This window comes from Nicotiana attenuata, chromosome 12 (genome assembly GCF_001879085.1).
Source record: "Nicotiana attenuata strain UT chromosome 12, NIATTr2, whole genome shotgun sequence".
NCBI classification, from domain to species: Eukaryota; Viridiplantae; Streptophyta; class Magnoliopsida; order Solanales; family Solanaceae; genus Nicotiana; species Nicotiana attenuata.
Window position 1 is genome coordinate 29,203,128 of NC_032000.1, and position 18,101 is coordinate 29,221,228.

Consider the following 18,101-nt stretch of genomic DNA (forward strand, 5'->3'; position numbering starts at 1 on the left):
CCTATCAATGTTAAATGTAAGTAATGGCCAGTACTCGTCACTGAAGTTATAAAACCAATAAAAATTAGATCCCTCATCCCTGTGTATATATTTTATACACACTATGTACATTTATAAATATAGAAAAGAAACAGTCAAGAAACTGATGGTTTCAAGAATATATCAGTAGCTAGAGCTAGCAGCAGACACACACACACTATATATATATATATATATATATATATATATATATATATATATATATATATATGAAAAAACTCCATCTTCATCCTCTTATCATAACAGAAATACTAGTACTATAGTACTATCCAACCCATCCACCCCACCTCACCCAACCCCCGCCTCCTCCATATAGTGCTCAGGTGTCCCATTTTCCCTCTGTGTTTTTGTCATGTTTTCCGTATGTTAATTGTACATACTATTAGTTACAGCATTTGTATTCTAACCTCTGCTTATCTCAGCTTAATCACACTCATAATCATCTTCATTTTTCATAATCATCATTTCCTTATGAGAAGATTACTAAAATCATTCGTATCAACAACTCATCACTGTCTTCTTCTCCACTCCTCATCATATAATCACAGCAAAAATGTCAAATTTTTTCTTCCAAATCGTCTCACATGGGTACGTAACATGGCTACGGGTAGAACCGTGGTGGGACCCACGAACAAGAACAAAATCGTCGTCGTAATGGGTGCTACTGGTTCTGGAAAATCAAAACTCTCTATCGACCTCGCCACTCGTTTCTTCCCTAATTCAGAAATCATTAACTCCGACAAAATCCAAGTTTCTAAAGGTCTCGACATTACAACAAACAAAATCTCAGTATCCGAACGTCGCGGCGTCGTTCACCATTTACTCGGCGAGTTTTCGTCGGAGTTTTCTCCTTCTGATTTCCGGTCGGTTGCTTCAAACAGAATCGCAGACATCGGTAATCGTAACAAACTCCCGTTAATCGTCGGTGGGTCCAACTCTTTCATCTACGGTTTATTATCAAACCGGTTCGAACCAGGGTTCGACGTTTTCGACGAGTCGAACCCGGTTCAGTGTGTATCAAAAGAGCTTCGTTATAACTGTTGCTTTATCTGGGTTGATGTTTTAACTCCGGTTTTGAATCAGTATTTATATAAACGAGTTGATGAAATGATGAAATCGGGGATGTATGAGGAATTGGAAGAGTTTTTTGAGAAAAACGGGTTTTCGGGTTCAAACTCAGCGGGTCGACACAGCGGGTTGAGAAAGGCAATTGGTGTGCCGGAGATGGAGAGGTATTTTGAAAAGTACAGGAATTGTACGGTAGAGGAGAAATGCAGGTTGTACGAGGAAGCAGCGAGGGAAATAAAGGAGAACACGCGGCAGCTAGCGGAGAAACAGATATGGAAGATCAAACGGCTGAGAGAAGCTGGGTGGGACCTACAAAGAGTTGATGCCACAGAGGCATTCACGGCGGCGATGATGCCGGAAAATGGAAAGATTCCGGCGACGGAGGTGGCGTCGATATGGGAGAAACAAGTGGTGAAGCCAAGCGTGAAGATTGTGAAGAGTTTTTTGTTGGAGTGAGTAGGTTTGGTTTTACAGCTATTTGCCAGCTCCTCTATTTCTCCACTCCTTTCTCTTTCTTTTTTTTTTTAAATTTTTGGGAAAAGAATTTCCCTTTTATTCTTTTTTTTTTTGGGGAATTTAATGCAGAAAAAATATGTAATGAGGCTGGGGTGGGGTGGAGTGGGGGTGAGGGGTGGGGTGGAGTGGGGGTGAGGGGGCTGGAGCTGGTGGTTCTTTGGTGATGGGTTGAGGACAAAGGGAGGAGTGAAGTGGCGACCAATTTTGGCGGCTTTTTTTTTTTTTTCTCTGCTAACTTTTTATTACATATGAAAACATACGAAAAATTGAAAGAAAATCAAGAAACAATCTATTCTGTTAATCTTCTAATTCCTTTTTTTTTGATATTATGTGTTTTGAGTTTAGAACTGATATAACGTTGGGGATTAAGGTATCTAGTGGAATAGTTGAGACGTGCGCATATTATTCTGAATATCTCCTCATAAAAAGAAAATATGTAACGTTAGGGGTTGCGATTAATTCCTTCATTTTGGTGATGTTACTTTTCTTTATTTAGTTGAAGAATTAACTCAAATAGTCGTTCACCAGAAAACTTAAATTAAAAATAATCGACGAATATATATTTAGAAAAAAAATCTCTTAAATAAAAATATGCCACTTGAAGAACAACATCGAAGCTACGTCATCATAGTATTATGATGCAAAATACTTATCAAAACTCCATATATGCACTGAAATAATAAGTGACGGGTACTTCTTATATAAGATTTATTGCTTAATCACGGTTAATTAGATCTTTATTTTTATTGCCCAAATTTACTTGTTTAAACTTCTAGGTCTAATTTGTTTCTCTTTTTTTTTTTCTCATTGAAGCTCGTTAAAATTGGTATAAGCAAAATATATTTATCGGAAAAGGGCCTAAAATGCCCCTTACTATATGAAATAGGACAGGCTAGCCCTCCGTTAAAAGTTGGTCTCTGTTCTACCCTTGCCGTCAACAAATGGGCTCGTATATGCCCTCCATCACTAACAGAAGACTCATAAAGCCACGTGGAATATATGTGAGGACAATTTAGACCTAGTTCGAATTGTACAGGGGCATATATAAGTCAGTTATAATAGTCATTTCTCAAACACTTCACAACTCCATATGAGTTTACTTAGACACCTATTTGACAACATCAAACTAATTATCACAACAAATAAACAAAGTCATAGACACAAACATTCGAATGAACGACAATGACTTCATTAAATCTTAGTAGCTCAAAGGGGTCGAATCATAACAAAAGACAACAAAAGACAATGTCGAAATGTTCTAGTAGCTCAAAGGGGTCGAATAGGAAGTGTCATTACGGACTTACTGCCGATTATTTCATGGCATGGACACCTTTAAATGCTGGGAGAAGCTAAGTTTTTCAAGTGCCCGAAGCATGAGGTAAGTAAATTTTTTGATGGGTTCTTTTAATTATTCCGATTTGCTTATAAATTTGGTTTATTTATTTGGTTTTTGGATGAAAAATATTCCTATTGGGAATGGCAAGATGAAGAACTTCCTCCTAGAGTTTCAAATCTCATATGTAGTTTATAGAAGGAAAAGGAAGCTCTAATCCGTAAAAGAAATACTCTCCAAAGGAAAATTTGATCTTGAGAATGTTATGATGCTCGTCGATCATGGAGGAATAAAAGCCTTGGAATTGGAAAGAACTGTTCTAATGAAGAAAGTGACCGATTTAGAGTACTCAGTTGTGCTTGATGCTAAATTTCGAAAGAAGATGTGGATTTTCATGTGTGTGATATTGGGATGTCTTGTTATGTTATTTGGATCAGTGAAAAATGATATGTAATGTTAGTGTTATTGTGGCTTAGTTGTTGTATTTTATTATGTAATGAAGCTTTATGGTTTTGTACAAGGATTTAATGAAGTTATTGCCATTCATTTGTTGTGTCTATGACTGAGTTTATTTGCTATGATAATTAGTTTGGTGTTGTCAAATAGGTGTCTAAGTAAACTGATATGGAGTTGTGAAGTGTTTGAGAAGTTACTATTATAACTGGCTCATATATGCCCCTGTACAATTCGAACTAGGTCTAACTTGCCCTCACATATATTCCACGTGGCTTTATGAGTCTCCCGTTAGTGATGAGGGCATATACGAGCCCATTTGTTGACGGCAAGGGCAGAATAGAGACCAACTTTTAACGGAGGGCTAGCCTGTCCTATTTCATATAATAAAAGGGCATTTTAGGCCCTTTTCTGTATATTTATCTAATGTTTGGAAATTATATCAAACCCATGGGTAGATCTAGCCCAAAAATTACGTGTTCACGTGACTCAGTAACTTTCATCTAGACTTCGTATTTATACTAAAAAGTTCACTAAACGTATAAGAATATTTAGCTCGAAATCCAGTTCTTTGGTCAGATTATTATTGTATATTAACTTGAGATCGTTGTAGAAACCCATAAACTTAAAATTTTGGATCTGCCCTTGATATTCAAACCTATGACAGATTATCATCCTACTAAGTAATAAATATAAGAATCAATATACTTAATAAAAGTATAACAGTAGGATTATCAGCAGCGAGGAGGAATTAAAGGTTTCGAAGGTTTGGACCAAAAAGAATGTAACTTTCCAAATTTTAGAATGAACTGATTTTTATTTTTAATTCACTCTGTTATCCCTTTTACAAATTTGCGCCTAATACAGAGTAATTTCAAATGAAGAAATATGATGAGTAAAGATTGATATACTTGGCTCCAACTTATTTGAGATTGAGGCGGAATTATGTAAAAAACAATCTCAAAAGAGATGAGAGTACTCAATAGCTTATAAACTCTTTCATATGGGAAAATATCACACGAGATAATATGTTTAACGGGGATATGTTTTGACAGATTTATTCATCAGTAACAGTACTCTTGACTTAAATAGTCAAATTGTATCCTACATTAATCTTCAGTCGAGGGTCTATTGGAAATAGTTTCTCTATCTCACACGAGGTACGGGTAAAGTCTGCGTACACCCCACCCTGCCTAACCCCACTTGTAAGATCATATTGGTTTGTCGTTATTGTTGTGGTATCATATACAGAGGCGGATCTATTTGTACCTTTGATGGGTCACCGGACCCCGTGAATTACAGTAGAAATCTTGTATATGTATGCGTGTATACCTTAAAAATGATAATATAAAGAACTTGACACCGTGATTAATGCTAAAATCATTGAAGGGGCACTAAAAAAAGATAATGGTGCTCCCGTCGCGGAAAAATCATGCGTCCGCCTCTGAATTCATATATCAATTAACTTCTCACTGTATCATGTCATTCTAGCAGTGATATAGCTAATTATCAAAGGGTTCAACATGCAATTAAAAAGCTTTATTGTGAAAACTCAAGTGAGGGGGACCAGTACTCCACCTGAAAATTAATCTTTCTTGTGCTATCACTTTCTTGGTCAATCAAGAAAATGGAATTAAAAAAACTAGTTAGATAATGTGTTGATCCACAAGAACTCTTAGTTTCGTGATTAACTAGATTTTATTAGTAAGTCATTGTTATTCTAAACTTTGTTATAGTACATTTATAATTGATTGTCTCGACGGTTACAGGAAGGGGAGTCTTGAAGCAATAATAAAGTTGTTCTCGTTACCTATATATAGTCACGAGTCCGAGTTGTAGAAGCACTCATTAATGTTGGCATTAGAGTAAATTGTCTATATCACCCCTTGGGTCCGGACCTTTCTCGAATCCTGCATAAAATCCGATATGTCTTGTGCACCGGACTGTCTTTTTAATTCGACGGCTACAACGATCGCAGTCTCTCGTGTCTTTTTCTCCATTTCCTCGTATGCCCAATGAAAAAAAAAAGGATGGACATGACAGCCAAATATTATACTAGTTTTTTAAGGACCAGGTATTATCCTCTTGCTATTGCTTAACTAAATTGACTTTAGAAATCGCAAAATATTTCGATTACTATACCTATACTTATAACGATTGAATTCATATTCCTCATTAAAAGGTGGTCGCTAAAAGTTATAATCTTTGTAACGTAGAATATTTATCAAGAAATATAGATGTTAGGATCAAGCATTTACTATCATGCCAAAAGCTATAGCAGATAGTAAGAACGTAACTTTATTTCTTAACTATGTTCATCAAACAAGTGTGATGTTCGATCATGGCTCCGAACCGAGCCCCTTGTGGACCTTGTAGTAGGCAGGGTATTGGCGTTACTCAAACAGTAGAGAAGACAAAATGTTTGGCTGCACGTTCGCAGTTATACACTATAAAATTTATGGTTCGAGAAATCCAAGTAAAAGATTTATTTGGACTATATTTTTTAGATTCACTCAATATAAAACGTCGTCAACCTCTCTTTTGCAAGATTAAACATTTTTAAATAGTGCATATCTTAAAAACACACGACAAGAATTATGCTAAAAATCAATCAAAATGACGAAAGAATAATTTATATCCACATGGAACATTTGTTGTACAAGTGAATATATTATACTAACACTGTACCCAAGATTTTGCCTCTTCTCTATTTTTGTTTTCCCCACAATAGTGTACCCAAGATCAGGGGCGGATCGTCGAAATTTTTTACTAAATATATATATTAATACTGTGAGAAAACGAAAAAATACACCATTTGCCATAAATTATCTCTTGATGCATTAGTTATATGCTTTATTTTGCTCTAATAGGTCAGAGTTTCAAACCTCAACTAGCACATTTTTTTGCAAATATTTGAAAGAGAATATTTCTTGTCTAGAAGTATGATAATTGAAGTTATTATTCTTGTACTTCTATAAATATTGACACCGCTTACAAAAATTCCTGCCTACGCCCCTGCCCAAGATTTTGCCTCTTTTCTCTATTCTGTTCTCTTTGATATTGAACTGAGTAATGTCTCTATATATATTTGAAGTAGTATCCTCAGATTTACAGATAGTCACAAGAATATTAAGTAATGAAATGGGGAGATTACAGGTTCTCTATAAGATCAGATCACTCCTCTGTTAAAAAAATGAAACATGGCCTAAGTGGCCGGGTTGCGATCTCAACGATATCCAGTGTAATCCGACAATTAGAGTCTGGGAAGGGTAATTTATTTGCAGACCTTAAATTGTTGCCCTTGTGTTAGAATATGTTATTATTTTGATGACCTTACAAATTATTCAGCATTTTTAATCCAAAAAAAAAAATGGTTGCATGATTGATTATCTGTAATATTTGTCTGACAACAATGGAGTTTAATGCTAGAGCTAGTATTTAGCTGTTAGGACAATTTTCCCATTCCCAATTATGGTATAGAAGGGACAAGTTATTGATTCAAAGGTTCTGAAACTTCTGGTAAAAGGATAATTATGGAAACTCCCACCATAAAGTCTTCAAAGTGGTCAATGTCCCTCTACAAACTCCAAAAAATATAACACAATTTCTTGTAATTGAATTTTCTATGTGGGGACCTAAGGAGAAAGATCAGCATCACAAAACAATCGAAATGTCTATAGATTTTGCATAAAAGGTAGTCCAATGCACAAAGTATTCCGCATTTACGCATGGTTCGAGGAAGGGTCGACCGTACCCCAAGGGGTATGATGTAGACAGCCTAGCCTAATGCAAGCATTAGTGGATGCTTTCGCGGCTCGAACCCCTGACCTATAAGTCACACAGAGACAACTATAAATTTTGTATTATTAAAAACTTATCCGCATCGTATGCTTGCATCAAATCAATAAACACATGATATGTGTTTTCAGGGTTTTGATGCTCATGCACCATATTACATCTGCTAGTAGTAACTATACTATCATTTCCGTCATATCTACGTGAGGTATCGCCCCTAGGATTTTCACACTGACGATCCTCTAAACTAGTAAAGACTGTATTTGTGCTACTTAAGTTCCCAAAATTATGTTCAACAATCTCATTAGATACATGATTAATAACAAAACATGTGTTACTGGCTTGGTCATCAAGTTGTTGCACATCTGTGATAGGAACCATGCATTGAGATGTCAAGCCCCGCTGGTCTGCTTGCAGTTGAGTTGATACTGATGTAAGCACCAAATACGAGTAAATTTATATGATTTGCAAATCACTTACCATAAATAGGTAACCTACGATCTTAACATAGAGCAATAGGAAAATGGCAATGTGATGGTCCTAATGAATAAATAATGTAGGACCAATATCTATGAATATTCATGAGGTAACTAAAGCCAGCTCCATTTTGGTCAGCTCCATCTTACTTAGATTGCCTAAATCCAATCCAATCTAATTTTATTCGATTCACCAATATATATTTTTAGAAAACTAAACATTGACTAATACACGAGACAACTAATTCTGATAACTTTTGAAACCCTTATTGGCAGTCAAACATCTTTACTTGTGCCAAGCTGGTTGTCCAGCATATCAAATATAGAAAATCAGTCATTCATATTTTTACAATCAAGAATCAGGTCATTTATAAGGTAATTACTGGTCAAAATCATATTGTTAGCGTCAAACGGGCTAAAATAAATTTAAAATAAAACTAAAGTGTAAATAGCACGTTCTAGCCAGTTTTCGGACTGGTCATTCAAAATTAGCCAGTGTTTGCAAAGTCTTAAAAAATAGCCACTATTTTGCTGCAACAGAGACCGGTCCAGCATAATATACTGGAGATCGGTGCACCTGTGTATGAACTTCCAGCATATTATGCTGGAACTCCAACACGCGAAAAGTTCCAATATAATATACTGGAGATTGGAGCACCTGTGTATGAAGTTCCAGCATATTATGCTGGACCGGTGTATTATACATGGAACTCCAGTATATTATGCTGGAGTTCCAGTATACTTATGCTGGAGTTCCGACATATTATGCTGGAGTATTTTCCGGATTTTGAACAGTATTTTCATTCAGATTTATCTTTACATGAAAAGTGGCTAAATTTCGATTACTTTTGAAACTGTGGCTATTTTTGAATGACCACTTGTAAATCTGGCTATTTTTGAATTTCTCCCAAAACTAATTGATGACAGACTCAAGTCAGGGGTAATATTTAGTTTCATATTGACCAACAATAATAGTATACTTAAGTAAACCTTCCTATTCATAAATATTCAAATCGTCGATCGCAAGTGTTATAAACATCTTTCTTGGATTGCCTAAATCCAATCTAATTTTATTTTTAGAACAAGAAATATTGACTTATACGAGAAAAGACAAACTTGTGATAATTTTAGATTGCCATCATTTGCAGTCGAACATGTTATTTTCTTGCCAAGCTGGTTGTCATGTATTTCAAAATATAGAAAAAAATCATTATAGAAGCAAGTTGGAAAAAAAAATTACTTCAGGTTAAGATATTAATCACAATGAATTAATGGAATTAGTGTTAATTAAATGGTTTGGGACCATAAAACATGCCAAGGCAAAAGAAGAGTGGTTGGTTTGCCAAGTTCGGAGATTAAATGTAGTGGTAATTAAATTTGGTCTTAATCCTAAACGGATTAGCCAAGCAAGATCATGTGACGCCCGTGTATCTACCAGTGTTTTAAAAGGCTTTTTCGAGAGTCGGGGCTCGCCCCTTAGCAGAGCACTTGCAAACGCTATGAGACTCATGTGTGAAGCTTAATTTAATCTTGTGACGATTTTTCCTAAGCGGCTTGCTCAATACTACGCAAATCATGTGAAAATTTCCTAATTAGCAACTGATCTCCAAGATTAATTCTATCAACTATTCCATGAATCAAGAGGTTGTTACTTATGATATATAATCCATAAGACTCTTTTTAACAGGTATTTATATTGCTAGTGCCCTTTCTTAAATTGTTGAATATATGAGTATTTATATTTTGTCTATTTTATAACCATCTTACACAGATAACCTAAATCTAATTTGACTCCATTCGACCATATCATAGGAGTATATTTTTGGGAGATATAGTCTTGATGAGTAATACGAGAATTGACAAACTTGTCATAACCTAAATCTAATTTGATTCCATTCGAATATATATATATATATATATATATATATATATATATATATAAAAAAAATATATATATATATATATATATATATATATATATATATATATATATATTTAATTTTATTTTGGTTTCTCACCCGGTGTCCGGTACCCGCATTGGAGCCCGACTATATCCGGATTCGTGCCGCGTAGGGCTCCATTTGGGGGGAAGCGCTTCCTACCAAGGATTTTTCCATACCCAGGGCTCGAACTCGAAACCTCTGATTAAGGGAAGAACAGTCAAATTTGGATATTCTGAAACTACTATACAAAGAAAGTATTCAGTTTAGCCGGAGTTTAAATGAGTATGTAAGGTAATAAAGATGGAAGAATTTTGAAATTTATAGTCTTTAAATATATCACGATAGTTATACAACTATAAAAGCATATTATTGAAATTAAAATTAAAACTTTGAAGTTAAATTATTTTTATATATAAAAGTATATATCATTTTTTTAAAACAGATTAAAGAAGAAAATGATGTCTCATAACACGGTACAAAGAGTATAAAATTGGTAGTCAATTTTCACTTAATTTGTCCCTCAAAAAGTAACAAGTACATTTTTTTTAAGTATTAAGTAATAGCATAGTGAAGATATATAATAGGAAGTATAAAGGGATGACTAGAGGCGGGATCTAAGAATTCTAGAATATGGGTGTCTACTAAAAAAATGGGAAAAAAAATAAAGTAAAGGGCAGTATGGTGTACTAAGCTTCCGCTATGCGCGAGGTTCGGAGTAGGGCCGGATTACAAGGGTCGTCTATTGTACGCAACCTTACCCTGCATTTCTGCAAAAGACTGTTTCCACGGCTCGAAACCGTGACCTCCTAGTCACATGGCAACAACTTTACCAGTTACGCCAATGCTAAAAAAAACAAAGTATTTAGCGGAAATTGATTGTTTTTTTTTTTTGGTAATTAGTGTTAGGTGTTTGCCATAATTTTCTTACCATATTTGGTTTTCCTATTTGATGAAGGAAAGGACAACATATTTACCATAATTGGGTTTTTCTTTTCCTAGAAGGAAAATATAATTCTTTCATATTTGGCTAGTCCCTTTTCTTGTGGGAAAAGATTTAGAGTTCTACAAATTGAGGATCCTTCCTTCACATTCAGTAGCATCCACAATGTAGTCATAGGGAGCTTGAGAGTCGTGTTTAGGGGGAGAACTTTACGGAACATGTGTTAGTATGTCACTTGTGTTTGCCTCTTCGTGAGGTTGTTCTCTCGATATTTTGTACTCTCTTTTTATTATAGTGGATTGTGTTAGCTGCCATGGACAGTAGATCTCGAGCTCAGATAGATGATGAGTTGAAGCAGTAAGGAAGAGAAGGAAGAGAACACTGTTTTATTGAAAATGAGAAAAAATGAACTGCTATATATTTAAGCTAAGCTAAGAATATATTTATATCTTCTTCTAACTACCTTACCAACTAACTAACCAATCTAGTTAGTGATTACAATAATAGTTAACTACAGTTAATTATCAACTTGTTTATTTAACCCTTCAACACTCCCCCTCAAGCTGATGATTGATACACATTCTTCAACCCAAAATTGTTTAACAGATGCTCATGTTGAGCTTTTCCAAGACTCTTAGTTAGTAGGTCTGCCAATTGATCTTCAGTATGTACGTATTCAGTTTTCAGCATTCCTTCACACAGTTTTTCCCTCACAAAATGACAATCAATGTCAATATGCTTTGTTCTCTCATGAAAGATTGGATTTGTAGCAATTTGGATTGCTGCTTTGCTGTCACATACTAACTTCACAGGCAAACAAACTTTGATTCCTAGTTCTGCATATAACCCTATCAGCTGAGTAACCTCTGCTGCACAAGAGGCCATACTCCTGAATTCTGCTTCAGCTGAGCTTTTGGAGACAGTGCTCTGCTTCTTGGACTTCCAATATACTAGGGCATTTGCAAACTTCACCAGATATCCAGTTACTGATCTTCTTGTTTCCACACAAGCTCCCCAATCAGAATCACAGTAGGCAGTCAGATTCTTTGTGTCTTCTGCTGGCATAAGCAGTCCAAAACCAGGTGCTTGCTTTATATACCTCACTACTCTTGATGCTGCCTCCATATGGGAAATTCTAGGACAATGCATAAATTGACTTAAGACCTGTACTACAAAGGAGATGTCAGGTCTGGTCATAGTTAGGTATAGTAATTTTCCAACTAGTCTTTGATAAACACCAGTATCTTTTAGCACTTCATTAGCAGTAGCATTTCCTTTCCTGAAGGATAGATCGTAGTCTACAGTAGTCAGCTTTTGGTTGAGCTCCATAGGTGTACTAACTGGCTTTGCTCCACTGAGACCTGTTTCAGAGATCAGCTCTAAAGCATACTTCCTCTGACTGATTAGAATCCCCTTGTTAGACCTTGCAAATTCAATACCTAGAAAGAAGTTTAATTCTCCCAGATCCTTCATTTTGAACCTGCTTTGAAGATCTAGCCTTGTGTCACATAGTAGCTTGTGATTGCTGCCAGTAATTAAGTGATCATCTACATATACAAGTATGATCACAATATCATCCCCAACTCTCCTGACAAACAGTGAGTAATCATAGTGACTCTGATGAAATCCCATATGTACAAGTGCTTCAATAAGCTTTAGGTTCCACTGCCTGGGTGCTTGCTTGAGGCCATATAAGGATTTTTGGAGTTTGCAGACCTTCTGAGACTCCCCCTGTCTAGCAAACCCCTCAGGAAACACCATATATACCTCTTCATCTAAGTCACCACTAAGAAATGCATTGTGTACATCCATTTGATAAATGTACCACTGTTTTGAGGCAGCAACAACAACAACAAATCTCACTGTGACCATCTTGGCCACTAGTGAGAAAATTTCTCCATAGTCTAGGCCTTCTTTTTCACTATACCCCTTAGCTACCAGTCGAGCCTTGAATCTCTCAACTTCACCTGTAGCTTTAAGTTGATCCTGAACACCCACCTACAACCAATAGGTGTCTTGCCAGGAGGTAAGTTTACAACAGACCAAGTATTGTTATCTTCCAAAGCCTGTAGCTCAAGTTGCATAGCTTTTATCCACTTAGGATCAGATGCAGCTTCCTTGAAGTTGGATGGTTCTAAAACTGCTGAGTAAACTGAGATTGCCTATCTGTAAGTAGGGGAGAGATGATTGTAGTTCACATGTGCAGAGATTGGGATGTTGCACTTAGTGCCTTTAGTCTTTGTTACATAGTCCTATAGCCAAATAGGAGGCTTGCTTGGTCTGGAAGATCATCTACAGCCTGTGGAAGGTTCATCACTGACTGCATCAGAGGCAGGAACTTCAGCAGGAGGTGAAGGAACATCAAGGGCAGCAGTTGGCTCAAAGTTGTCAAGTTGCTGTATATGCTCCTCCAGATCAGATGTTTGTTGTAGGTCAACATATGAGAAATGATTAGCCTATGAATTCAAGGAAGGTGATGGCAAAGGAGCTGGTGCAGCAGTACCAACTGTAGTGCTCTTATGAATCACTGGGGAGATTAAATCCAACACAGGAACTACAGGATTGCCATATGACTTCACATGTTTGAAGGGGAAAATATCTTCCTTGAATATGACATTTCTGCTTACTAGAAATATTTTTGAGTGTAATTCATACAGAAGATAACCCTTTTGTGTTGAAGAATACCCCATAAGCACAGCAGGAACATATTTGGGTGAGAACTTGTCTAGTACTCTAGGAGTTGTAGCATAACACAGACAACCAAAGACTCTTAAGTGAGACAGAAAAGGAGAATGCAAATAAAGCATCTCAAAGGGTGATTTGTAGTCAATCACTTTGGAAGGAAGTCTGTTGAGTATGTAAGCAGCAGCAGTAACACACTCACCCCAAAACCTTAAAGGAACAGAAGCTTGGAATCTGAGTGCACTTGCCATATTAAGAATAGTTCTATGTTTCCTTTCTACCACTCAATTTTGTTGGGGTGTATACACACATGAGCTTTCATGCACGATACCAAGACTAGACAACAAGTTTTTGAAATCAGTACTGAAAAACTCGCTTCCATTGTCAGTTCTCAAAACCCTTAATTGTGATAGAGAATACATTTTGAACCTGAACAAGAAAATTCTTTAGAACAACATAAGCTTCAGACTTAGAGGTTAAAGGAAATATCCAAGTATATCTACTATAGTCATCTACTATAGTGACAAAGAACCTTTTTCCATCATGAGTAGGACATCTGTATGGTCCCCAAATATCACAATGAACCAATTCAAACATGGACTTAGTTGCAGTACTGCTAAGCTGAAAAGGAAGTTTACTTTGCTTGGCTAGTGGACATACAGTACAGTGTTGACTGTCACTAGTAGTCAACTTATTTAACTTTTCTACTCTTCTTATTACATCTAAGGGAGCATGTCCCAGTCTCCTGTGCCACAAGCAGCTTGAGCCTGCAAGAGAGGGAGCAGTAACTGCAGAAGCACTCTTATTTGTCATTTGAACTAGGAATTGTTCTGAAACACCTCCTTTAAGCACATAAAGTCCATGTTCCTCTCTACCAATCCCCTTCACCTGACCACTGTATAGATCCTGAAAAATACAAAAGTCAGGAAAGAAGCCTACCATACACTTTAGTTCCTTGGTGAGTTATGAAACTGAGAGTAAATTGAACTTAAAGTCTTGAATGTGGAGCCCATTAGAGATCTTTTGATTGTCCAACACAGATGTACTCCCTGTGTGTGAGATTAGCACTGCATTACCATTAGGAAGATGAACTATATTTTTCTCTGTTGTAGGAAGTGACTTATGTGTTTGTAGTAACTCAAGTCTAGATGTCATGTGATTTGAGGCTCCAATTATCCTGTCACTATTGATACACTGAGACACAAATGCATCCGCATGAGTTAGAATACCTGCAGCAGCTATTTTGCTAGATGAGCCAGAACCTTCTGCACTTCCTTTGGAAAGCATTTGAACAATCTGTTGGTATTGCTCCTGAGTAAAAAATGGTTGTGTCTGTGTCATTTGTGGTGTTGTAGGATTAGCTGAAGTGAATCCTTTTGATGATGAGGTCCAGTGTTCAGTTGATTTTCACAGCTGATGTGCTCTTCCTCTGCTGCAAAATTTGGATTACCTGCAAAATTAGCATAAAGTCCAGGTGCACTTCCTTTCCTTTTAGACTTAAAATCTGGTGGGTAGCCTATTAGCTTGAAACAATTTTCTTTGGTATGCCCTTTGTAATGAGAGTAATCACACAGAACATTGTTCTTCCTTTGTCTATAACCTCCACTGGTGACATTTGGACCTTTGTTCCCATACAGAGCAGTGCTCTCTAGACCTTCTGCAAGCTGTGTAACCTGGGCCATGCTTGCCAGATTTCTTTGACTCTCTTGATCAACAAGGAGTGAATAAGCCTTGTTAATAGAAGGTGCTGGAGTCATCATCATAATTTGACTTCTGGACTGTGCATAGGAATCATTCAAGCCAGTAAGAAACTGCAGCAATCTCTGAGCCTCAAAATGCTGGGCATATAGCTTGGACTTAGGACATGGACACCCTGGGCAAGGCATTAGAGCATCAAACTCATCCCATAAATCTCTCAGTTTTGAGAAGTAATCTGCTACAGTCATGGTTCCTTGAGTCAAATTGTGCATTTCTCTACTATAGTCATCTACTCTTCTTGTTTATTTAACCCTTCAACAGATTGCTCATCTCCATCGTGGACGTAGGTCAATTGATCGAACCACATTATATGTTTGTGTCTCTTTTTGGTAGATTTCTCTTTTGTTGTCTAAATTATCGTCGTTGGAGGTTTGTTTTACTAGCTTCCACATGACACCTGACTTTTTTTGGTCCTAACAAATAGCTAAACATTCAACCAAGTATATCATTTAGTCTTTTAGGGACACGGAGGCCAGTAAATAATATTAGATCAATTTTACAAATATATACATAAATTTCTTTGACAAAAAAAGCATAAATTCACGTGCACCATAATTTGAGCCTAAATTCGCCACCGGGGATGATGGTGGAAGAATGGGAGATCCAAGAAGAATAAAAAGAGTGAAAGACAAAAATATCGAGAAGAGAGTGAATGAGTACCGTGGAAGTCTTTCTTGTTTATTCAAAACAATTAAAAATTGGAATTGCTAATATTATATTACCCAACCCAAGAATAGAAAATAAAGAGCCTACTGGGCTAAGCAAAGAAGAAGAAATTATGAAGTGGGTTTGAGTCAGTTTCGCGTGCGGTTCCTTTTGCGCATGATCCTATATTGAACCAATGCAAGCCTCAACACATGTAGCCATGTACTCCTATTTTCCTATTCGTGTAATATATATATTTGTTTAGCAAATATTATTTACACTATCAGTGTAATTAACCTGTTTGAATCAGAGGCGTATCTAGGTTATTGTGTATGGGCTCACGTGAAGTCATACTTCTCTCTCTAAATCATATATAATAATGTTATATTTATTCAAAACTACTTAAATATATGTGCATGCACCCATGCACTTAAAGACTCCTATGGTGCAATACTTACATGGTTTACCTCTAAAAATGAAATTGACGGTTCAAATCTCAATCTAGACGGTCTTATTTTCGGCACGGAGTAAAAATATATAAGTAAAAAATCACTAAAATTTCAAAAAGAATATAATTTTGAACCTACTTCGAAAGTGTAGTGGGATCATGGTAAGAGACTATAGTTAAACCCGCCAAATATAAATTCTAGATCCACCTTTTCATAATAGTGCACCCATTCTTTTGAAATCCTGGATCTGCCTCTGGTTTGAACGTCTGTTTACCCTGGGCGATTGAAAAGAAAGGAGTATTTAAATTTGTTACTACCTTCCGTTCTACTATTCCAATCAAATTAATTGCTCTTCCGAACGATCAAGTCATAACCTCTGTTTTAAAAGGCAGAATTGGGACTCGCCCGGGGCTCGCCCCGGGCGGAGCACTCGTAAAACGTCCCTGGGCTTATGTGTGGGGCTTAGTTCCGTGAGACTTACGCCTCGACCATTGGGGCTTACGCCCCGGACACGCCCAACGCCCANATTAATTACGGAACGCTAGACCACAGTTATAAGTAAGAATATCAAATAACATAGCAGTGCCTCGTGCCTCCCGGCGTATGGAACATACCGACCGCCAGCTCGATGAAGGGGATTCCCGAAGATAAGTTGGGAGACGCCGTGGTACCAGCCCGTGTAATCATGCTCAGTATCCAGCCGACTCGGTGAAGGAGGAGGGGGTGGAATCAAGTCAGATCTCCGGTCCCATGTAAATACTGGTCCTATAGCCATGCCAAAAATGCGTCATCCATTCTGGTACGATCATCCCGCTGGTAATGTGTGGTCTCCCAGGTGGGCGGCGTCGGTACGAGCTGCGGACGCCCAAACTGGTGAAGTACCCGCTCGATGGCATGATGCTCCACAATATCAAGGCAGAACAACGGGACGGAAGAGCCCCACATAAGTCGGTCGGCCGAGCAATAACAGGGCAAGCCAGCTACCAACTCGTCGGTGTATGGCGTCCAGATGAACTATTAAGTAAGAACAGAAAACGTCAGTATACGCAACTTGTGTTTGCAGCTATGACAAGTAAACTTGGATATACATTTACTTGTGCGCCATCCAGCAAATCCAATATATCCCTCAACAAAGAGAGATTATGTCGAGCCTCGTACTCGCGCACCCGCAGGAGAACCCACCTCCTAGCTAGAGGGAGAATCGCCGGTGGTACATCCGGATCTAATGGTGGTAGAGGTGGCTGCAACTGTAGGAACCGCTCCCAGGCCCAAACCTAACATAAAAAGTTGACGTAAAATTTAAGATATATTTTTACTAGGTATGTTAAAATGAATAGGGTATTCGAATATGTTGTCACCTATAGTAGCGACAAAAATCCAGCAACGTCACGCTGGGTGCCCATGCTCGCCCGGCACATCTGCCTGTACAAGTAGCCGAGAACAGCGGCGCCCCAGCTGTACTGGGGTAAATCATCTAGCCGCTCAAGATGATGAAGAAATATCAAGATGACTAGGTTCCCCGAAGTGTTCGGGAACAAGACCCCTCCAAAAAGGAGTAGCAGCAACCTTGTATACCGATCAACATGATAATCCGGTATATGCAAGAACTATAAATAAAGGACCAAGATCCTCTATGAAATATAAAAGATCATTCATACATAGCATAGTCCAAGCGAACCCACTTAAAATCTTTATCGGCATCGATGTCAGGATGCAATGCCTCCAACCACTGTCGAATAGTCGTCAACGGAAAACGTCTGGTCCCAGCCAGTACATTCTCATCCTCTGGCCGGAAAGCAGTGAGCCGCTGCAGCATGTCCAGGTATTGCACACGTGTCATCTCTCTCATGCCAGGCGGCAGAGCAACGGGCTGTCCATCAACGGGCAGCCCATATAAAACCTCCACGTCTTGCAATGTGATGGTGGCCTCGCCAATGGGCAGGTGGAATGTGTGCGTCTCCGGTCGCCACCGCTCTATCAGGGCCGTGACCAAAGACCAATCGA

At 37.6% G+C, this 18,101-nt stretch overlaps 1 protein-coding gene across 1 annotated transcript; it reads left to right on the forward strand.

Moving 5' to 3' along the window:
- LOC109236208 (adenylate isopentenyltransferase-like) lies at window positions 347–1,705 on the forward strand. Its single transcript, XM_019402407.1, has one exon. It carries the CDS (start codon window positions 403–405, stop codon window positions 1,561–1,563), a length of 1,161 nt encoding a protein of 386 aa, XP_019257952.1. The 5' UTR covers window positions 347–402; the 3' UTR covers window positions 1,564–1,705.